Genomic DNA, 23,123 nt, shown 5'->3' with positions numbered 1-23,123 from the left:
GGAGTGAAACACTGTCAGCTATGACTGCTCTGAGTTTAACATGCAGTCTGACGTACGTCTTGGTTCAGTCACAGGAGAAGCTACTGACAGCGAGCATTTACACTACACGGTCAAGCAGTGTGATCCTGGTGTTATTCATTGTTTAAAAAATACGACAAGAACACTCAGTCAGTTTGTTTTCCATCTTCTTACACCACACACCATGAGACAACAGCTTCAGTGCAAGAGTTGGTTTTTATTATTAACCGTTGACACAATCAGCAGAGAAACACGGCCTGACGACACAGAGACACACAATCAGATCTTGTTGAAAGCTGCTACGTCGACGCTCTGGATCTGAAACGGAGCAAAAAGGAGAGACCTGAATGAGTTTCAAATCTGTGGCAGTAGCAGGGTTACACTGTCAGCTCCCTCACACCGGACGGATTACACTCAGACTTCAGAACTCTCTTTAAACTATCATCTCCAGCTTTTGTTTTAGCCTCTTTTGAACCACACGATGGCAGCAATGTGCTGTGACTGAGAAGCTGCTTTACTGACATGTACGGCCACTTTATTAGGTACACCGAGCTGAGGGTAGTGCAGTTTAACGCTCCTGCCATAAACCCGTCCTTCATGAACGTTGGACTGTTCAGTTTTTGGTGAGAGGTGTTGATTCAACTTTAGGATCAGTTTGGAGGCTGCAGGTTGTGCTGCTGTTAAACTCTATTGATTATACTGAGAGCTGGTTACACAGATGGAGTGGACAGAATATTAGAGACCACTCAGCGTAACAATTTAACAGCACCACAACTTGCAGCCTTCTAACAGACTAAAGTTTAATAAACATCTCTACAACAATGTCAACAAAACCTGACCGTGATAACTGTCAGGAGTGCTGTTTTAGTTTTGGCTTGAGGTATCTGATAGACTGGGAGCTGAGTGGAGTTTACATGTCAGGGCATTTAATTTGGTTAGGTGTCTTAATAATGACCAAAACAATAGAAAGCTTTTGTTTACTCATTTGAATTGATAAATCAAAGTGCAGACCACCTCTAAGGCCTTTATTGACAAGACTGAAATCAATCTTTTTAAGACTTTTCAAGACCTGCAGACACTCTGTTGGATCACAAATGGACCCTCATCTGGATTACAGTGACCCCAGATGTTTACAACATGTCCTCTCCTGGTCAGTTCTTATTTAACAGTATTACACAGTACTTACGTAGTCTTCAAACTTGACGATCTCTTCCTCCAGCATGTCTGTTCCCACCTTGTCGTCCTCCACCACGCATGCGATCTGGAGCTTCTTGATGCCGTAACCCACAGGAACCAGTTTGGATGTGCCCCATAACAGGCCGTCAGCCTGCACCGAGCGCACGCACTCCTCCAGCTTCACCATGTCAGTTTCATCATCCCACTGAAAAGGCCAGGGGACGAGAGGTGATCAAACAGGGTGAAAGGGGCTCAAAGTGTCTGTCAGTCGGCTGTTTTTTGTTTTTTCTTTAACCATAGATTTCAGCTCACTGACTGAATTTCGACTAAACGAGGACACTTACAGGTTTGACATCCAATAAAATGGAAGACTTGGCGATGATACCAGGCTTCTTGGCCTTCCTCTCTGCGTACTCTTTCAACCTCTGCTCTTTGAGTTTCTCTGCCTCTTCGTCTTCATCGCTGCCAAATAGGTCAATGTCATCATCATCCTCCTCTTCCTCCTCCTCTTTAACCGGGGCGCTGGTCTTCTGCTGGACGGTAGTGCCCTGAACAGAGTAAAAATACAAACAAGCTCAAACAGGAGTCTGTGGTGATGTGCTGGAGCTACAATCAGACTAAAACAAGAACAGTTTGATAAAAGCATGCTGTATCATCTCACATTTGTGTAGGGAACTGAAGGAGTGGGAGCCGGAGTCACAGCCACAGGAGATTTCTCCAGGACTGCTACCCGACACTCCAGCTTGGAGAGTGCAGCTCTCAAGTCATCCACCACTGAAGAAACAGGACCAGAATCAATGAGTCTTATGTGACAAACATTACACATGAACAAGGACCACATACAAAAAAAGGCATAAATGGTCATGTATTCTAGATGACAGAGGGTGCTGAGATGAAACAGTGCAAAACAAGCAAAGACAAGTACACTGCTCAACAAACGATGACAACCTTCATTTAACAAGTCAATCACTTGATTCGCCTGCTGAAAGTCAAATGAAAATATAAATCATTTATTAGTCCAAGTCCTTGCTCAAGACAAATCACTTAATATTCGCCAAGTGGTTCCTTCTGTGGTTTGTTGGTCGTATAAAATTAGCAGTTTTAGACAACAGACGGGGCTTTGTGGCTGATGAATTGCTATTGGTGGCTCTAAAAATATCCACACAGCGCCACAGGACACTAAAATAGCTGTAATGCAGGAAAAAACAACAAAATGTATTATATTTGATCAAAGTGGACACACAAACCTACCTTTGTGTAAGCTCTGGTTCTCCACCTCCAGGCTCTTGATGCGAGAGATGAGCTCTCCTTGATCAGCTGCACCGCTGCTGCTCTGCACAGGAAACAAAGAGTTTACTGAGAGCAACATCGAATGGCCAAACCAGAGCATCATCAGTCCTTTCTTCAAAGCCACTAAGCACACCGAATGGTGAACACGCAACACACAGCCGTGTCCATCTCAGCAGCATCTACAGCCACACTGTGGCAGCAGAAATACAGATGGAGCCTGGCAGAGGCACAAGTGATGAGCCGCTACTTGGTCTGCAACACTCCAAACAAAAATATCATCTACAAGCTGACTAAAAGGCTGAACTCTAATACACTCAAACTGGAGCGGGATGTCAGCCAGGCGCTTTCAGGGACACACAAGTCGTGGTGGCACTTACAAGCTGGGACTGTTGGCTCAGGGAAGGCTGACCAGACCCTCTGTTACACAGTGTAGTCTTCAGCTGGGGGGGAAGGAGGGGATTTCACGCATGAACAAGGGAGGGAAGGAGGAACAGAACTGAATGAAGTACATGCTGAAGGTGTGCCACTGAGGGAGTGTAAAACACAGCATCATCGATCAGGGCAACCAAAGAACCACCGTGGAGCTGGAAGGTTGTGGAAGATGACAGAAAAGGCAGCTATGTCCACACTCACAGCTACGTCTCTGCAGCGGAGGGATCTACTTAAAGATAATCTGCATGCAAAGCAAACTATTTCAACCCTTTAGCAAAAACAAAATGACTGTAAAAATAAACAAGCTCAAATATGTCAAGCAAATCCTATACAAACACTTTATTACCACCAGCTATTAACGGCCAAGAAAAAAAAAAAAAAGCAGCTGGTTTCTGGCTTCTTAATAGTTAGCCATGATGACACAAAGCACTAAATGCATTTCATTGACCTCAAAGTGCCAAAAACAGAGCACAAAACAGACAAATTGGTTTTTAAATTTGGCTCCACAAGTGTTAAAATAAAATGTGGCCCAAGATTGGTCTGTTGTCAGTTTTGGATGAGCTGCTCAGAAAGTTCAGAGTTAAGTTAAGCCTGTCAGCAGGAGAGAAGTAAAGAGAAAACCCAGTTCCCATTCTGCCACTGCGACACTGCGCAGAGCAACTATGAGAAAGGAAGGACGTGATTTCAGAGGCACAAAACATTATTTAAGGTACTGGGATAACAGTCTTCCTAAATGTCACTGTTTCGTGAGGGAATTATATACCTCCTGCAATTTAAGGGATAACACATCACACTTGCTTTTGCTCAGTCAGAACAGATCAGCAAAGCAGGCTATGCTGGGTAATCAGATGAACGTGCCTTTCATTGATGGTTTCATCAGATCAGATTGTCAGGCCATACAATAAATAAATGTCTATGCAACTCTTGTATCTTTTCTAAGCCGGTCTTTCATTTGTTTTGTTGAGGTTATCACTGATAAATGTTTCAGGTATTTCCACATGAAGCTGAAGATGTGGACATGAAGAGGTGGCAGATTCGATCCTTTCACAGCAAAAAAAAAAAAATACAGATACACAGTGACCCCGGCTCATCTGGAGCTGTGGTTGGCATGTGAGCAAAATGACTGACAGATCCACTAATCTAACCGTTATCACCATTCATAAAATCAAGTAAACCATCTCTGAACACCTATCCCATTATCCTGGACATTTTTAAGCAATGTGCTACATACCGTGGGTCAAGTGGGACCATGATTGCTCAGGCGACACGTGAGGTACTTGAGTACAAGTGAAAAATGTGAGGTAAGAGGCAGATAAAGAAGGCAGCATGTACTTACTCCTGCTAGAGATTTCTGGATGTTCTCTCGGGCCCGAGCGATGTCTTGCAGGATGGTGTTAGCTCCAACATCCTTCATGAAAAATTGATAGAAGTCAATGTTGATTTATCCTTTTTAAAGTTTCAGTAAGGCAGAAATATCAAAAGACTCCTCAGATTCACTGTTTTCTCTTTAGCTTCAATTCAATACCAATCTTTCAGTGCAGACAAACACGTCAGGTAATGTAATTTGGTGAAGAAAGGTTTAAAAAGTACATTTAGAATAATGGCCCCAGATTTATAGCAGCAAAATAAAATGGAAGTGAACCTCTGAGACAGTGCAGGTACCTGTGTTGGTTGTGAGGAGCCGTTCATGTGCTCATAGAAGCGTCTTTCTGCCTCGTCATAGCGAGGTTTGTCAAACCAGATCTTCTCCTGGGCCAGAAAGTCCACTGAACTCATGGTGCTACAGAGGAGAGACCGAGGAAGGACAAGAGAGGGATGTATGAACAGGACACAGGAGGTCAGGGAAAAAGGAAAAAATAAAGAAATTCTGTATTACTACTTAAAATTCTTATGCTTGAAACTGCTTGATATGTGATAAATATAAACAATGTCAGATGCATTAGCAGTAAAATGGCTTACTGTATGTATTCTTTCATCTACACTCTACACAAACAGCCCACCAACACAACCGTACAAAAACTCTGAATGAAGTTGGCAAAACGCAACAATGGTTCACACAAACAACAGTCATTCAGGAAAATTTAAAACAGACCTCAAGGAATAAAAATCAATGAAATGACAAATGAAAAACAAAAACAAGATGAACAAAGAAAGAGCAAAAATGTCCACGCATTCAAATAAGTAAATAAATTTTAAAAAAGGAAAAAAAAAAAACAAGAGAAACACATGATCAAATAAAGAAAACCAATGAAAGATAAAAGTGAAACAGCTGGAGCGGCTCCAATCTCCCGGTTTGGTCATACTTGTCCCTCAGTGGGGCGGTGGAGGCAACTGATGCTGCTTCTGGCCTCCGACCCTTCTTCACCACCACAGCTTCACTCTCACAGTAACCATGGAAACGGCTCTCTGCAGCATCATACCGCCACTTGTCCAGCCACACCCGTTCGCTGTCTGGGTGAATGAAGTAGCAGACTCCGGACCCGGACACCTCTTCCTTCTCTGGGACGTCAGCTGGCTCCTCTTCCTCCTGAATAGGCAGCAGAGCGTGGAAGACTTCTGCTTTACCTTGCTGGACCACCCGTTTTTCCTCTACCACCACTTCCTCATCTTCTTCCTCCTCTTCCTCTTCTACAAGGCTTTGAGGGTGGTCGCTACTTCTGGCAGTGGAGGCGCAGCTGGACCGTTTGGAGGAATTGTTACCGTACATATTCTGGTAGAAGGCCGCTTCGGCTCGGTCATAGAGCGGTTTCTCCAGCCACACATCTCTTAGCAGCTCCACGGGGACGCGGGGCAGTCCATTAATCGACTGTCTGTTGGTTGGTGTGACAGCTGCTTGTTGGATGACCGGCGTGGCGGGAGTCTGGGCGAGAGATTGATATCCTTCATCAGGTGTTCTGGGTGGGATGGAGCGGTTAGGCTGGGATGGAAGGGCCAGAGAATTTGGAATGGACGGCATTGACTCTTCAACAAAGCGGCGTTCTGCTTGGTCAAAGGTTGTCTTGTTCACCCACACGGCCTGGACGACATGGTGGCAGGCCACCTGATCGCCATGGTGGCACACCAGTCCTGAGGAAGATGGCGTAACAGCCGATGGAGGTTTTGATTGTTTCCCTGGAGCTGAAGGTGACCGGTTTGACTGGGTGTTCCCATTGGAGGAGCTCGCCAACCAGCACTGGTACAGGCTCTCGGCTCGCTCATAGATGCTGCGCTCAAACCAGACATTTGCACACTCAGACTGCAGGCCAATCAGTCCAGCACGGGGGTCAGGTGGCTGGCTGGTCCTTTTGTCTGGCTTGTCCTCATTCTTGGTCTTACTGTCGACCTTCCCCTCAGGACGACTCTCGGGATTGGAGGAACGTTTCTTGCGGCGGCGGTTTTTCCCACTGCGCTTTCCATCTCCATTCAAGCTTCCGCTCTCTGGGGATGATGACGCGGTCTCTCCATTTCTTTGACCTGATTCAGCCTTGTTCCTACACCCCAGTGCTGCGTTCACGGACCGGTCCACCTGACAATTGCTGGGAGGCTGATCATGCTCCAACTGATCCACTGCAGAGCACTGGGGGATCTTCTTAGACATCATCTTTAATCCGTTGCAGGAAAAAAAAAGAGAGTAACAGGTACAGGCTTTTGGATTAGTTAGAGAGATGCAGGAGGGTTTAGAGACAAAAAGGGATTGATCTATTAGGCTAAGTTCTTCAAATGAATCAGTGTCAAACACTAACTTTGGCGTTGTTATAAAGCTGTATGTACGACTACAATTCACTACAAAATGGAGTCTCCAAATCAGTCACAGAGAAATGCAAGAAATATGCAGGGAATTAGAAGAAACCCATGCAGATGAGCTAAAAAGTTAAGTAAATGGAATCTGTGCTTGTGATTTGTCAAGAGTCGGCAGTACAGAGTCCAGAGTCCTACCACAGGAGAGCATCCAGCTCAGCACAAGTGGTATAAATTCAAGGCAGGGAAATTTAACACCAGCATCCATACTTTGGAGTCCAAAATACCAGTTGGCGATTGCTTAATGGGACAGTTCACCCCCAAATCAAAAATACTTTATTTTCTTCGTACCTGTAGCACTCTTATCCATCTAGATTATTTTTTGTGAGTTGCAGAGTTCTTAAGGTACCAGCTATAGAGATGTGTGCTACACCCGCCAGCTGCATCACTGTGCATCTACTCATGGACGAGAGGTTCATGCTTGTGACCTCCTCCTTGGCTGAGCTGCAGCAATAGTTAGCAGCATTGGTTAGCTGTAAACTTGTCTCTAAAAGCTAGCAATTTCAGACTAGGGTTAATGGAGTAGCCACATGCTTCCTGCTGGGCTGAGATACAGTTGCCAGGTGTAGTTTGGTAGAAATAAAACAGTTCCTACATGAAACCACTCACAACAAGATCTGTGGAATACCTTGAGTAATCCATGTAAAAAGACACTGCTGTTGAGTTTCTCAAATGTATTTTTTTGAGCAACACAAACCAAGTGCCACCTCGTTCCATTATATTCAAGAAAAGGCAGTACAGATGATGTCTCACATCAAAATAAGATAAATTAACAAATAGCACTGCTATTTATGGAATGGAAAATGATTTGCCAAAAAAGTAACTTACACTTAGAAATAAATTCTTGTAAAACCCAACATTGCTTGTAAAGACATGGCCTGCGTTTCCCGTTGGTGGACCATGGACAATGATTGCTTTCCTGTGCATTTTTTTAAAATTGACTGCTGCAACAACATGCCATTAAGCTATATGGGAGAATTCATGCAGTTTCTTCTAGTTTATTCAATACGATTTTAAGTGACACAGTAGCTTGAGCAGTGCCATTATTTTAGCCCACTGCTATCATGCTCTTCCTGCAAAGGCATTTGCCAAATGTACACTGACTGGATCTGCTCTGTTAAATGATGATTTCATAAGACGCATCTCAACACTATCTCAACACTGATAACCTGGATACCCAGTTCTTCTGATTATTTACAGATGCAGCTGCAGGATTAAACACAGCTTTTCAACATAAACAAATGAACAAACGTTGAAATAAATGTTTCTCTGTAAATATTCAAATCTTTTCATTTTGAATGCTAAAATATGGGGCACGAGACTTGACAAATCTTCACACACTGATCTGAGAACGTGTCCTCTATATATATATATATATATATATATATATATAAATAAAGGTGAGATAAAAATCATTGCATTCTGACTCTGATGGATCTGTGAAAGCAGCGACATGCTCATGCAAGCAAAGTAATTCATTCAGTAACTACTGAGGTTTTGCTCTGGTAACAACAAATCACACAAAGTGCAAGTCATGCCGTTTTTACAATGTTACATTATTCTGCTGCAATACAGGAAATGCATTCCCTTCATGTTTCACCATGTGGATGTTAGTAACACTGACGAACACTAATATACCACAGAAATGGTACTGGGCAGTGTTTTGGGAAGGCATTTCCTGCTTACTGATTATTAGAAAATCTTATTCAAGCTCTTAACTCACCTTTCTTGATGAAGGTGTTGAGCTTTAACTAGTATCAAATTCAAATGCTCAACACGTTCTTTTCATCCAGTTAACCGCAAGCCATTAAAAAAAACATTTAACAATCACCACCTTGCAAAACAATGAAACTGATACAACAGGGTTTAAATATGAACGAAAGGCAACAAAAGTCAAAGGAGGTAAATGCCCGTGTTATAGGGAATACTCACTTGTCAAATTCTGAATGCAAGATGAGGAAAAAGAAGCTAAATGTTAAAGATTTCTCTAAATAAATACCCCAACATGAAACTCTGGCACTGATATTGACGAAGAACTTCAAACAACAACTCGGATGCTTCCCAAAGCTTTTCTCTCCATCTGTGTCTCTGCTCACTTTAAATGGAAGCGCTTGGGGCAGCTTATTTTCCTCACCATCATCAAAAATGAGCATTTGCTCTGAAAGTCACTGAAATCCTTCAGTCCAATTAGCCAAACGCATTAGTGGTGACGTTACAACTTTGAAAATAGCCCTCTTGTAAGCAGATCATACACCATGCTGCTCCGCCACATTTGATCATTTCTTGTGTTTTCTTTATGGGAATTTTCAGGGTGCACCCCTTTTGATGCAGCGCTGAAACCAAACCCAAAAAACATCCATTTAAAGGGTAAAACTGGTGATATTAATGTCAATAAGTCCTTCAAATAAACCAAACTAACAATGAGGCAGTTACGTCTCTACAGCCTGTGGCACTCCACTCCAAACCCATTTGTTCACACAAATACTGAAAATGTATACTTTCATTTTTTTATTATCTACAACAGCTGAACCCTGTAATAGAGCCCTGAATGGGACTGTTTCCTAAATCCCACCCCTGCTGGATTTCTGACCTATAAAAGTATACACTGTTCATCTGAGTGCTGAGCAATGGAAAAAGCACTATGAGTTAACAGTCCTGTGGCTGGTTTGCGAAACACAGCCAGTGGCAGTGCCGATTCAGCAGACTGTGAGCTGGAGTTTCCCCAGTAAGCACACCAACCTCCTCAGCTATTGCAGTTGTGTATCGGTGCTAGGCAGACCAGACAACCCAGTAGGCCGCAGGGCAGGCTGGCACCAGGCTGCCCATGTGCACAGACTTGAAAAGATGACAGGACTAAGGTTACTTGGTTTCAGCGGCACCACGGCGTGGTTAACGTTGAGAGCGGACCAGGGTAGATGTCGACTGTGGGTCTGCCGAATGGCCTGGGCAGACCGTCCAGCACCGCTACTGGCAGGTACAGGTCCAGGCCTAGAGCTAGGTCTGGGTCCCACCTGCCAGAGAATGAGGTGAAGAAGTGCTTGTACCCTGCGGACACCCAGCCTGTCTGCTGTGCTTAGAAGAGAGACAGTCCAGCAGGGAAGAGCGGCTCTAGAGGGAGAGTGACACCGAGAGGAGCAGCAGCAGGACGGCAAGGAGGAACGAGGTGTGTGTTCACTGCGGAAACTACAGCTCACGATCCACTATGTCAGCACCATGACTGGCTGTTTGTTTTACAAACCAATTGCAAGTAAGCAGACACATCAAAGCTACACATAATACAGCTTCTATGCTTCACTCAAACGTAACACATGTAACACACTGATTTTTGATTTGACATTTGACATTGATTTTTGAACATCATTTGGCAAACTGATGTCCTGTTTGGTCCTTATGGGCCACCGTCTATTTCACAGTCATGACAGAGGGCTTGCTTAATGCCTGACCTGTTCACCTGTTAATTCTTAATAAACAAGTGGTTATTTAAGACAATGTGATGTGACAAATGATGTTCAACAATTTTCATCCCGCAGTTCATTTCTTGATCACCTACAGGAAATTTAAACCACCTGCTCCCATGAGATTTGTGTAGGGTCCCACGGGATCCCAATCCAGTTCTCTATCCTGTAGGGGTTTTTTTTGTTTAATTTTTTTTTTTTTTTTTTTTTTTTTGCAAATGTTACCCAGAACAGAGGAAACAGTGGGCTATTTTTAGCAGCATATTAATACACATTTGGTGCTCTAGTATTTCTGGCAGCAGGACTGTGTATGTGGGAGTAACTAAAAATAAACTACAGTGTCCATGTTCGCAATGAAGGAACATCACAGAATCCAACAGCCTGGCTGCTGATGTGTTTTAATAGTTTTTGGACAGCAATGGAGCTCAATGGCACAGATAATATCTGTGCCATTGAGCTCTTAAATCAGGCCTTGGATCCACAGATTGGTCAGGTCAGCATTGGGTTTGGTTTTTACATTTGATGATAATAAAGAAACATGTTATTCACTGTGAAGTCACTTCAAATAACCTTTGCCAAGTGTCCACGTTACCTCTGAATACTGCTGTAATCAAATACTTTGCTCATGATGTTTTATCCCACTGATAAATGTGGAGAAGTTTAGCTGCCTCACAAGGAGGTCAATTACAAGTCCAGGTGCAGGGTAAGGGTGGAGTTCAGTGACAGGCAAAAAAAAGACATGTGGGCAGATGCTTCACTTGCCATAATCAAACCTAATTCCATTTAATTTAAACCTAATATCCGCAGTCACTGGACACGACTACATTAAGCCTGAAACGGTCAGATTAGGTTCACTGAGATAACAAGTTCCTGTTTAAAGGACTTGACACTTGAACACAACACCTTCACCAAATGTCATGAATGCGTCACGTCACGAAGAAAAGCAAGAAAAGCAACAAGAGGCACAGCTGTCATCATCAAAAGGTGTGCCCTGCTAACATGAACATTAGCCATCTTTCATTCTCAAGTTGGTCCTAGCTACAATGAAGGTGGTTAGCATTAAATGGGACACAAAAATAACGCTGGTTGTTTTGAAACGTGACACCTAAGAATTCATTTCTCATGTTGACGTTCATGTAAAATGTCAGAGTGGAATAGCGGACACTGAAGCCGGTGTCCAGCCGGCGTGACAGCCGCGTTAGCGCTAGCAAGCTGCCCCATTCAGCTAGCCGCCTGCTAGCATCGGCTAACACGAGCCGAGTCCCCGCTGCCTGTATAGCACCAATATTCACCCACGTCCCGCTATGTCTCCGAAACGAATCCCGACATCATTCCCCGGACTCAAAACCCGGCTGTCAGTCAGCTTTAACGTTACTTACTGCTGTGTTTGTTTTTTGTCTTGTCGGCGTGAGACCAGGCCGGTGGATGAAACGCGTGCTTCTCCTGTCGTGAGTGTCAACGGGAAGGAGGAAGAGGAGGAGGAGGAGGAAGAGGAGGAAGCAAGGAGCAGCGGTGATTGTGTGATCTTAGAGGATGGGGGAGGGGGGGTAAGGATAGGAATCATTAATGTTGTCTGATGCCCAATGTTAAATCTCGTGTATTGTCGACGCTCAGTGATGGAACATGAGTGACCTCCAGGAGCCATTTGTTCCTGTTTCACAGAATTAACACAGAGATCTGAATTTAGTTTAAAGGACCACTTTGAGTGCACAACCTTTGTCCACGTACACGATAAGATTTTACTGACACGTTATGTGCTGCTGTAGCATTTCCCCCAATCTTAAACCTGACAATGTGACAGACACTGCAGTGCCAAGATAGACTAATTTATTCTAATCAGACAGACATTAGATCGGCTTTCTTTTTCAGAATTTGACACCTTGGAAGCTTTTGTTGATCGTGGTCATGTCTGCATAACAATCAAGTGTGAGTGCTCTTCTAAAGCCAGTGAAAGTATAACAGACTCAGTGAGCAGTGCTCTCAAGTTTTGAACTGAGTTCAGAGTGAAATTTTGGCGGCGGCGGCGGTGTGTGTGTGTGTGTGTGTGTGTGTGTGTGTGTGTGTGTGTGTGTGTGTGTGTGTGTGTGTGTAATGCGTGAGACTTGAGAGCTTTGGTTTCAGAGAGCTGTTGATTCAACTGTATTGCATTAGAGAAGTGTTTGTGTTTTTTAGCTTCCCCTCACTGATATAAATGACACTGTTGAATACGGTTTGTGATAGATTACATGTCGGTCAGCAGTGTCAGCCACCTCCTGTATTCTATATGTTGCTCAGATGCCTGTTGGCCTGTTTCAACATGTGGCTGCTGTTCCCTTTCCTTGATGCTGCTTTCCAGTGTTTAAATGATAATATATGGCTTTCAAAACTGTTCCCTTTGATATTTTGATAAAATCGGATTTTTATAACGATTTATAGAACAATGTATTAATTGATTTGAGGGCCAGCAGGGGAGGCCAGGTAGGTGGAGGATGTTCTTGAAGCATCCAACCAGATGTTAAGGCTGACCTCCTACACAGGTGTGGTCACTGGAGCCTGTGTGTGTGTGTGTGTGTGTGTGTGTGGCAGCTGCACCTGGACCATCTACAGGTGACGGGGCACCATCATACTGGTCCACTCCGGGTGTTGCTGGGCGTCGAGGAGTCGTTCTCTCTCGGCCTGCTCATAGTGTCTGGCCTGCTCCTCCTCTGACAGAGACTTCCACTGTGGACAGACGACAGCACAGTGTCAACACACATGCAAACACCATCATATAAACATCCAAGGCATTTGGCGGCTTTTTGATGTACGGCCGATCGTCCTGCTGCTGGTTCTCACGCTTTCTCTTTCCACAGGACAAGAACAGAGTGAGAGCTCATGTCACCGCTGTGGAAATGTTAAGAGAAGCACAATAATACAAGACGTGTGTAAATGTAACCTTGTCTGTGCTGTGCACTGAAGCCATTAACAGACACTGATTCTAATAATATTCATGCAGACATGTTTATAGACAAAGAACAGACAGCTGAAATCAAACAACAGCTGATTGAAGTTTGAGAAGAAGTAAATTTCAGAAGCACATTATTTGACATCTGTAAATCTGGATGTGAGTTGTGAGGCTACAGGAAAGTGTTTCTGTGTTTACCTCTTCTGTAGTTTTCACGGTGCAACACAAAGAAGATGAAACTACAGACACTCGTTTGAAACTCTCTGTGTCTTGCTTATTTGAGCCAATGGGTGCTAAAGTGAAAACCCAGTGCCTCATCACTCCTACCATCCCTTGCAGCAAGCTGACACCCGATGCCCAGCCACCAGTCTGAGGCCAGACAGTCAGCTCCGCTCGCACCCAACAGGCACGGTTGAAAATGAACTGCACACAATAGTACATTATTCTCTCTCTCTCTCTCTCTCTCTCTCACACACACACACACACACACACACCCCTGCACGAAGAAATGCTGAATTAAATATTTTTATTTGTATGAATTTATTTGTCATTTATCAGATAAGACCCCCGTCCCCAACCCCCACCGCCGCCGCCAGATTCTCACTCTGAACTTGAGAGCCCTGAATATTGGATTCATCAGGTGTTACATGCACTTGTGTCCACAGATGTGTTCTGAAAACAAATGTTTAATTTTTTTATGGAGGCAAATAAATGCAGCTTGTTGAAAACTTGTCTCAAGACAAGTCAGAGAACCAAACGGAGCGTTCCTTGAGCATCAAACCTTTTCAGTAAGTACTTCAACAGCACTGACTGTCATACCTTCACATGCAGGAACAGATCCAGTTAAATCTGTAACAATGCTTTATATTTTAGAAATGAATCATTACTTTTTCATGTTAAATCTTAATCTGCCAAGTAACTTGAAACTACAGCTGTTACATAAATGTAGTATAGAAAGTAGAATTTATGCCTCTGAAATGTGTGAACTATAAAGTAGCAGAAAATGGAGCAGTACTTGAAAACTGTACTGACTGTAAAAACATCACTGATATTCAGATCTTCTACTGAAGTAAAACTGCTTATACCATAATGTGAAAATACTTCATTATACAAGTAAATGTTCCAGCTGCCTTCAAATCTTACTGAGCTAAAAATAGAGAAATGTAAAAGTCATGTTGAAGTAAAAGTTCTCATCATGCTGACTGGCTCCTTTCAGAGACTCAAATTATGACAAAATTATAATTTTGGAGTGTTATTATTGATGCATGAATTTAACGACTCAGGATGGAGTGGGGAGAGGTGGTTTCCACTCTTGAGGCGGCCATCTATGATCTGCTGGACAACCGTCCACCTACTCCATCAACACCTCCTCCTCCTGTTGGGCTGGAGCTCAACATCTCCCCTGGACCAATGGATGGATGGATGGATGGATGGATGGATGGATGGATGGATGGATAGATAGATAGATAGATAGATAGATAGATAGATAGATAGATAGATAGATAGATAGATAGAGACTTTATTCATCCCCAAGGGAAATTCACAAGTTCCAGCATATTCCACAAATTTTAAGTAAAAGGCATGCAATAAATAATCTAAAAGCACAGCAAGCAAAGAATTAAAAGTTAAAAGTAAAAAATGTAAAACTGTCCACATGTCCAGTGCAAATAGGATTAAAAGTGAAGATGCCCTCTGCAAACAGAATTAAAAGTAAAAATGTCCAATGCACCAGAGAGCAAGTTTAAATGTCAAGTGTTTAAATGAGTTTAAGCGAAATGTCCAGTGCAAGTTTAAATGTCCAGTGCAAACAGAATGCAAGTTAAGGTGCATGTTGAACAGAGAGTTGTACAGATTCCATTCAGGACATTGAGGAATATTGACATTAATGTTTAGCGTTTCCCCCCCTGAGTGGAGGTAAAGAGCCGCATGACATGGAGGAGGAACGACCTCCTCAGTCTGTCAGAGGAGCAGCTTCAGTGACAGCAGCCTGTCACTGAAGCTGCTCCTCTGCCTGGACATGACGCTGTGCAGCGGATGCAGTGGATTGTCCATGATTGACAGGAGCCTGCTCAGCCAATCATGGACAATCCACTGCATCCGCTGCACAGCGGTAGAGGGTCAGGGTCGAGGATATGGTGGGTGATTCCTCCCAGGAGCAGTTCTTCAGGTCGTTGAGCAGCAAAATCCATTCATGGAAGCTCCCACCATGAACTATGGACCACCACTGTCCCCAGACAACATCGTGCAGCCAGGTCACCTGTTCTACCATCAGGCTTATAGGCAGGGACAGGTAAGCTACTTAGTACAGATGAGGTGATTTGGAGTAGATCAATACCTGTATTGATACACATACAGATACAGGTGAAGCCCTAAAACACATTTGAATCTAAAACCTACAGTTCACAGGTGGATGTTACTTCACCTTAAAGATCAGCTCATCTTTCATTCACAGTTCAAACTCAGTTTTAATCAAGTCAGGACTCATTCAATGCTGCATGAATGCTTTAATAACTGGTTTAGCTTTTGGCACTGCGGTCATATGACCTTCACATGAAAACACACTCATGACCTCTGACCTCTGTGACCCTCAGCAGAGACATTCAGACATATTCTGGTTTTATACCTGCGTATGGCAGATTCTCCACATATGTTTTCCTCCACAGATGTCACAGCAGCTCATTCAAACTGTTCTTAGAGTTTATAGGGAGGGGAAATCCTGACACCTGGTGGACAGGTGACACCAATTCAGCTTGTCTAATCACCTATGTTTGTGTCTCCAGAATAACGGTGTACCAGTGGTGAGGCTCCCTGACGGATTCACCCAAAACCTGTGCTGTGTTGGACAACTGTAAGTTGTAAATGTACCGGAGTAAAACCTGCAATATTTCCTGAGATATAGCGTAGAAGTAGCAGTACAATATGATAATATATGGCAGTCGCTACTAAAGGTAGGTAAATACGTAAGTACAGTTCATGAGTACTTTACATTCCGCCACTAGATGCAGCTCAGCCCTGATGAACTCATCTTATTGGTTAGTTGACGTGACCATTAATGATTAATCTGGAGATTTCAGTCAGATCACATGATCAGCAGAGCATCATAATGGACACTAGATTTCATAAACCGAGGCCCACTTCCTAAGGTCTGTGGTGAGGACTGTAACTCAGGATTACTTTCATCATTGGCTGATCTGCCACTTATTTTCTGGATAAATCGATTAAACGTGCATCAGGTAAATGATTGCACATCCATCCATTCCACAGGTCTGCTGTTTTCTGCTGTCTTGAAGTGTGAGTTTGGGCCTTAAGGGTTCCACTGTGCCCATCTCTTTTTCTGCTTGATCTGTTTATCTTCATATTGGTTCTACTCATTGAAAACTGGAGCTTCCACAGGCCAGCTGATGCCTGATTCCAAGATCTCAACTTCACATCAAAAAATAAAGGCAATGCACAAAGGGAGCGGGTTCACATGACACTTTATGAAAACCCATTCTATACACTTGGCATTGTAGGTCACGAATATTTTTTCTCAGCATTGTGTTACACACATAGCCAGCACCTAGATGTTCACTACACCTGGGACATGAACTATCAGCAGCTGCACAACCACGATCATTCATAATTATCCCAAAGTTTAATTTTAACCTTTATTTGGCCAAATATTAAATTCTATTATTTAACAGAATTAAACACATCCACACATTTCCCATCCATTCTGTACTCCACATTACATGCACACAATAACCCAATCACGGCTCGTGAGACATGACTCCAAATTTGAAGTTTGTATAAGTTGCTTCTTGGACTGATCGCTGCCACAGAGTATAGTTTGATTAATTACTCCATGACATCTGTGTTTTCTTCTGTATTCAAGCTCACAGGCTAACATGGTGTCCAATAACTGTTCCTAAATAGAAGTACTGTGCATCATTTTCTGATTATAATACTCACAACTATGGCTAGAATCAAATTTGGGTTACATCCTAACGTGCATTACTGCCTAAATCAGAACGGATTGGATTATTTGTTGTGCATGTAATAGTAGCCGTTCTCAAACAAATCACAGGGTCCTGATCAGATAATTTATGTGTCAATGTCCAGATTAGACCAATACTTCCTTTTTGCTCAGAACAAATCCCTCTGGTCAAAGACATGGAAAAAGAGGAAGTATCAACTGCACTTGTTTAGGGGAAAGTAAAAGGGAAATGAAATAAAAAAGTAATGAGTCATGTTTTGTCTTTGTGTTCCATGGCCGTTGGTCGAGCCAAAGAGTCATTTTGTTGTTAGGCTTGAATAAGGTCCATTAGAGTGGCAGTGAAACAGCATCCGTCATTTCCTGCATCCTGCAGCTGACTTTCGGCCGAGCTCCCTGGCTCTCTCAGTGGCAGATTCCACGGCACTCATGGTCGACGCCCTCACGCCGCCCTGTTCCAGGGTGTGAAGCCCATAGATGGTCGTTCCGCCTGGCGTGCAGACCTCAGAGCGGAGCTGAGCTGGATGCTTCCCGGAGTCACGCAACAATCTCCCAGCGCCCTGCAACAGATGGAATAGAAACTAAATTAATAATGGTGGTTTTAAATATTGTTCTGGCACACATAAAAAAGTGACAGAGTAAACAGTATTCTTAGCAACGCTAAAACTGCTGATGTTGCCAGAGTGAAACGAAAGCACACACACTGGAAAACTGACCAGAACAGTTTGAGATGCAATGCTGTGTGCCAGAGCACTTGGCATTCCCATTTTAACAGCCCCTTCTGCCAGCGCCTCCGCGAACAGATACACCTGCAGAGAGGGATCGCATGCATCACAATCAGGTGTACAGAGTTCAAGTCCTTGCTGTTCCATATGAAGACAGAAAAAACACACACATGCACACACACGAGGGTTGATTACTTTCTATTACAGCAAAATAAACAACTTCAAACAATCATTTCATAGTGTTTTAGATACATGACTGTGCTTTTCTGACCTTCCTTTCATTTCCTTTTAAAATGAAACTTTCATCACTGGGATCATTGTTATGTATTGTATTGAGGAAGTCTTATTCCAATAGTCTGCAGACATTTACAAACGCTTCCTGCTAAATGAACCAAACCATGCAGTCCTGGGACACTCACAAAAGCGACTCCACTCCCGCTCAGTCCAGTGTGGATGTCAATCCACGCCTCAGGTCCCTCCTCCACCAAACCGCAGCGGTGCAACAAGGAGCGAAGCAGCGCTCCGTCCTCCTGTTTTGCATGGGATCCCCGTGCGAACAGGAGAGCCCCTTCCTGAACCAAACATGGGAGATTTGGCATCAGCCTGATGGCAACTGAATTCTCTGGCAGGAGCTTTGATTGGAAGAGAAAAACAGAATAACATTACTCATCTTTAGATCACCACAGAATCACCATTCAGTTTACAAGACATCACACAGCGGCCAGTGCACTCACCTCTTCCAGTGTTGACAGTGTTACTCCTGCTGCAACAGACACAATGATGTGTCGGTCAGTGACGTGCTGTGAGATCTCATTGAGAACTAGTGGAACCAGGTGAGGTTTGACTGCTATAAAAACCACATCTGACCCACAGACCACCTCGATGTTGGAGTGAGTGATGGGAATCCCGAGCTCCTGAAAGGCAATAGAATCAATTCAATATTGAGCTATCAGAATCATGACAGTGCATGTTTTTCTTTTTTTTTTTAAATATACAGTTGTGGTACTACAGTGCTATCAGGTGCACACATGCCACCATGTGTCAGGCCGTGGACATTTCCTCTTAAATGACCTTTGGATTAGAGCTGAAATGATTAGTTGATTGTTAAGTTGGTCAACAGAAATTGACTGGATATTATCCTGATAACACATTAATCATCATTTTCAAGCAGCACTAACTCTAACCATGCTCTGGTTTCACTTTCACCATTGTGAGGATTTGCTGTTTTCTCTGTTTTATATTATTGTGAATCTAAGATCTTGGATCATAGACTCTTGGTCAGACAAAACAAACAATTTGTGGACGTCCCCTTGGGCTCTAGTAAAATGTGATGGGCTGTAATAAATAAACTGAATGTCTTTGGGTTTTGGATTGTTGGCTGACTCAAACAAGCAGTTTGTATATATCACTTTTTCACAATCATCATTGTGACAAAACAAGGAATGGAGAAAATACCTGGCAGATGAACTGGTGATGAAAAAAATGAACGAAAATTGAAAACGTGAACTGCTAATTCCTAATTTTTACCATCAAATTACTCTTTCATGTGTAAAAAAAACAAAGCTGACACCTGTGGGACCTGTAGGAACGAGGTCAGCATAACAATGGATTGGTTTGCAGGACAACTGTCCGTTCACAAGGAACCTGATCTTACTAACAGTAACCATGATCCTAAACTGTTCACTGTCCTGCAATCCAACCCCTCCTGCTGAGCACGGACTGACAGAACAGACAAAGGAAAAAAGTACCTGAAAGCGTCCCAGGTTCCTGGAGGACGGTGCGCTCACCTTGACGTTTACAGGGAGAACATTTCCTTCAATGGGGACACACGAGACACTGTTAGCTCCTTTACTCAGAACCTCTCACGCTCTGCTTCAGCAACTCTCTCCTGACTCACCAGACAAGATGCCCTTTGCGATGCCAAAGGCCATGTTCCCCGCACCGATAAAACCAATCTTCAGCTGCGAGTCCATCTCAGGGTCCATTTTGATCTAAAGTAAAAGGAGAGAACAGGTTTGAGTGGAAAACATCAGCAACATGCTAACATTTAAAAACTAGGGTGTTAATCACAGGACAACCTACAACACTATCATGACTCATTTCCCACAGTTACAATGGCATCACACATTATCGCACATATACGTCATGATTCTGTTATTTACGATAACACTGCAAGACAATTAAAGCTGCTCAGTTGACAATTAGTCAATTGATTGATTAGTTGATTGACAGAAAATTGTTTGACAACTATTTTGATAACCAAGCATGTGCAGCAGCAATAGGTTTGGTTATCTTTCAGGCAAATGTACCGAAAATTCACTGCTTCCACCTTGTCAAAAGTGAGGAACTGATATTTTTCTTTGTCAAGATATGAAGGTAAATTGAATACCTTTGGATTTTGGACTGTTGGTCATGTAAAACAAGCGATCTGAATATATCACCTCAGCGTGACAGAAATCATAGCCATACTGTCTCCACACAGTCAGAAACTGAGCGAGGAGTGATATGCCTGCCTCACTGCAACTACTTCAATATGTGCACATCAAGTTTGATAGAAAAACTAAAAACCACAATTTAAATATGCTTACACAACAGTAGATGTCACATTATTTCACCAAATAAAGTACTGTAAGAAAATCTATATAAAATTATAAAACACATCCTTTTGGGCCTCCTGTATCAATAACGGCAAGAGAGCATTGGTGCTAATCCATCAACACCATTTAGCAACAGAGAGATGCTTTGAGGCTGCTGACTGTGTCTACATGCACACAAGTAACCTGATTACTGCATGAAATCAGGTTAAAGCAAGAAATCAGGTAACATGTTAATTTCTTGCTGACAGTTGGTGAATAATCAGATTTCTCCCCCTCCCCCATAACCGCTGTCAAAGCGGAGTTTCCTCGTCCAGGGTCTTCTTGTCATGCAACTGCATACTTAACCCACTTTAGAGTTTACAGGGCCAAGAAAGCTGGTTTATGCAGCAGAGAAACCAGCAAGTCTGCCAGTAAATCACATTTCCTCTTGGGCTCGCAACCTGATGGTGTTTCAGAAAGCAGGTTACTGCTCAAAGCTGGGATCACATTTCTGAAACGCATCTACAGTGTGCAAAGAGAACCCGTCAAGTTATGAGCATCAGTCAGCTGATGAAAAACTCATGGACAATAAATCATTCATCATGTTAAAATCCCAAACATTTGCTGGTTCCACCTTGTCAAATGTGAAGATTTGCTGACTGTCCCTGTTGTACACCATTGTGAACTGAATGTCTTTTAACTGCTTGACTGAACTCGTGATGGACATTTTTCACCCTCTACGTCATTCTATAGAAAGAAAATCATTGTTCAAAGAAACCATAGCAGAAAAAAACCCCACAGGCCAACAGACATGGCAAAAAAGCACGTAGGCTTTTGAACCAGGGTAGTGTGTGGCCATAAGCTGAAGCAATTGTTTTCAAATACATGTTCAACTACACTCAGTCGCCAGTCCAAGGTAAAAACAATGCAGGTTAATACAAGAGCCCTGCAATAAATCCCACCTTCATGAGCATTATAATGGACAGTTCTGTTGAAATGACTCATTTTGGAGGCTGCAGTTTATAGTGCAGTTGTATTATCTCAATTCTTCTGATTTATTTTAACAGAATCATATTAAAGAATAGTGAACGCTACTTTCAATTGCTTTCTTTAAGTCAGCCCAAATGCATACTGCATGAGCACATTGTGTTGTGAATTTCAATATTTGTCAATGCTCATACTGAATGTTCTTGTTTTCAGGTTCTCTATTGAAAAAAGATCTTGATCTGCCCGTTCAAATAAAGAATCAGACAAAACTGTATTACATTTTAATGTGTTATAATAGTGTTTTCAATATTTGTCTTCTTGCACTGATATAGAGTGAACAGAATATTAATATAGCAAAATAAATATCAATATCACCATGTGCCTCCAAAATGAGCAGACAGCTGAAGCAGCGCCTCTCTAATACATTAAAGTGTCATGACAGTAGGATTTATTGCAGGACTGTTGTATTACACTGCAGAAGGTATGTGTACCCAGGAAATGAGTACCTAGAGATATATTCACTGCAGGCACACAGTTGGGTAATGAATTCATGCATGTTGACAACACATGGAAGTGATGAAATGGTGATCTAATGACACATCGCATCCACGGTATCACCCCTACAATTAAATCCAGGTTCTGAGTGGAATTGTCCGCGCAGGGCTGCGGCCAGTGCAGCATTGATGCTTCTCCATCCGAGTCTTCAGTCACTTCATCATTCCTGTCAGAGTTGACCCCCGCTCCGACCAGGGGGTGTCTGGACTCCATGATAGCTATCATTGTCTTTTCGTAGCGCCACCAACCCTGTATTTTGGTGGGCGCCGGGGAGTCGGGCTCTCTCTTGCACTTGTAATAAGCACTTTTGAGAAGTTTCCAGCGAAACTTTAATTGGTCCACAGATCTGTGATAACCAGCCGCTGTCATTCTCCTGTGTGCCACCTTGAAGAGTTTGTTATTCCTCACTTTCCTACCGTCTAAGCATTTCTTCATGTCCAGCTCCTTGAGGATTTCCAGAAATAACTCTGTCTCCTTCACGTCCCAGTTCTGCTTCTTGATACCGGAGTCGTCCATTGTTGTGGCAACGTATCCTCGTTAGCTCAACGGCTAGTCAACGTTAGCCCAATGGTACAATGTTCTCACGGCTAGGTTGCTAATTAGGAGCTAGCATGTCAATGTGGCAGAGGCAGACCTGTGCTGTTGCTATCTTAAACCCAGCTGTACTTATCCTATGGGTCCTGAAAACCGTGCCGATAAAATGTTAAAATCCTGCCTTTACAAACCACGATAGCAAAAAAGTAGCCCTGATGCTGCATCTAGCTAAGGATAGCTAGAAAATAATCCAGGACAGATTAGATTAGAAATACAATGCACGTGTTTCTTGTTGACTGGACAACCATAAAATAACACGGAGTGACATAAACACGATGTCAGGCGATGCTGTGAGTAGCACCGGCTAACGCTGGTGGTAGGATATTTATTCACCTGATGTTTTTCAGATTTGCTGATGTCCAACGTTTAGAAAAGGTCAAAGTGGAGTTTAATTTCAACTATGTGATACACACGGAGCATCCACAAGCCAAACAGCTGAGTTTCCGGTGAACTGTGGTGTTTGTTTTGTACACATTCGCTGCTGTACAAGGTGGGCGGCGCCTTCAGCACCAAAAGCCACACATGCCACACATGATTCCGCACAGCACCTTTTCACTTTCAGCCGTGAGTTAAATCGAGCACACCTGGTGTATGTCCCAAAAAAATCGAGCAATTTTATTGGCTGCGTCCTGGTGGTATAGG

At 43.1% G+C, this 23,123-nt stretch overlaps 2 protein-coding genes across 10 annotated transcripts; both read right to left on the bottom strand.

Moving 5' to 3' along the window:
* Positions 1-215: 215 nt before the first annotated feature.
* Positions 216-11,727, bottom strand: eef1db (eukaryotic translation elongation factor 1 delta b (guanine nucleotide exchange protein)). Of its 8 annotated transcripts, none has more exons than XM_076724673.1 (11): positions 11,528-11,621; positions 8,417-8,474; positions 5,220-6,496; positions 4,579-4,696; positions 4,253-4,324; positions 2,862-2,924; positions 2,446-2,527; positions 1,856-1,968; positions 1,539-1,742; positions 1,205-1,399; positions 216-336 (listed from the first exon to the last, which is right to left on the bottom strand). In XM_076724673.1, the coding sequence occupies exons 3-11, from the start codon at positions 6,494-6,496 to the stop codon at positions 298-300; spliced, it is 2,163 nt and encodes a 720-aa protein (XP_076580788.1). In that variant the 5' UTR covers positions 8,417-8,474; positions 11,528-11,621; the 3' UTR covers positions 216-297. The 8 variants fall into 8 exon arrangements, with proteins under 8 accessions (XP_076580788.1, XP_076580798.1, XP_076580807.1 ...); XM_076724683.1 differs by having other exon boundaries at positions 11,519-11,584; XM_076724692.1 differs by lacking the exon at positions 2,862-2,924.
* A 4,803-nt stretch (positions 11,728-16,530) lies between these two features.
* pycr3 (pyrroline-5-carboxylate reductase 3) lies at positions 16,531-22,936 on the bottom strand. Of its 2 annotated transcripts, none has more exons than XM_076721468.1 (7): positions 22,815-22,936; positions 19,667-19,760; positions 19,518-19,582; positions 18,504-18,683; positions 18,189-18,401; positions 17,761-17,853; positions 16,531-17,604 (listed from the first exon to the last, which is right to left on the bottom strand). In XM_076721468.1, the coding sequence occupies exons 2-7, from the start codon at positions 19,752-19,754 to the stop codon at positions 17,401-17,403; spliced, it is 843 nt and encodes a 280-aa protein (XP_076577583.1). In that variant the 5' UTR covers positions 19,755-19,760; positions 22,815-22,936; the 3' UTR covers positions 16,531-17,400. The 2 variants fall into 2 exon arrangements, with proteins under 2 accessions (XP_076577583.1, XP_076577576.1); XM_076721461.1 differs by having other exon boundaries at positions 21,957-22,883.
* Positions 22,937-23,123: the final 187 nt, after the last annotated feature.

The sequence above is a fragment of the Chaetodon auriga genome, chromosome 3 (assembly GCF_051107435.1).
Source record: "Chaetodon auriga isolate fChaAug3 chromosome 3, fChaAug3.hap1, whole genome shotgun sequence".
Lineage (NCBI taxonomy): Eukaryota > Metazoa > Chordata > Actinopteri > Chaetodontiformes > Chaetodontidae > Chaetodon > Chaetodon auriga.
This window is presented reverse-complemented; position numbering and strand designations above follow the sequence as displayed.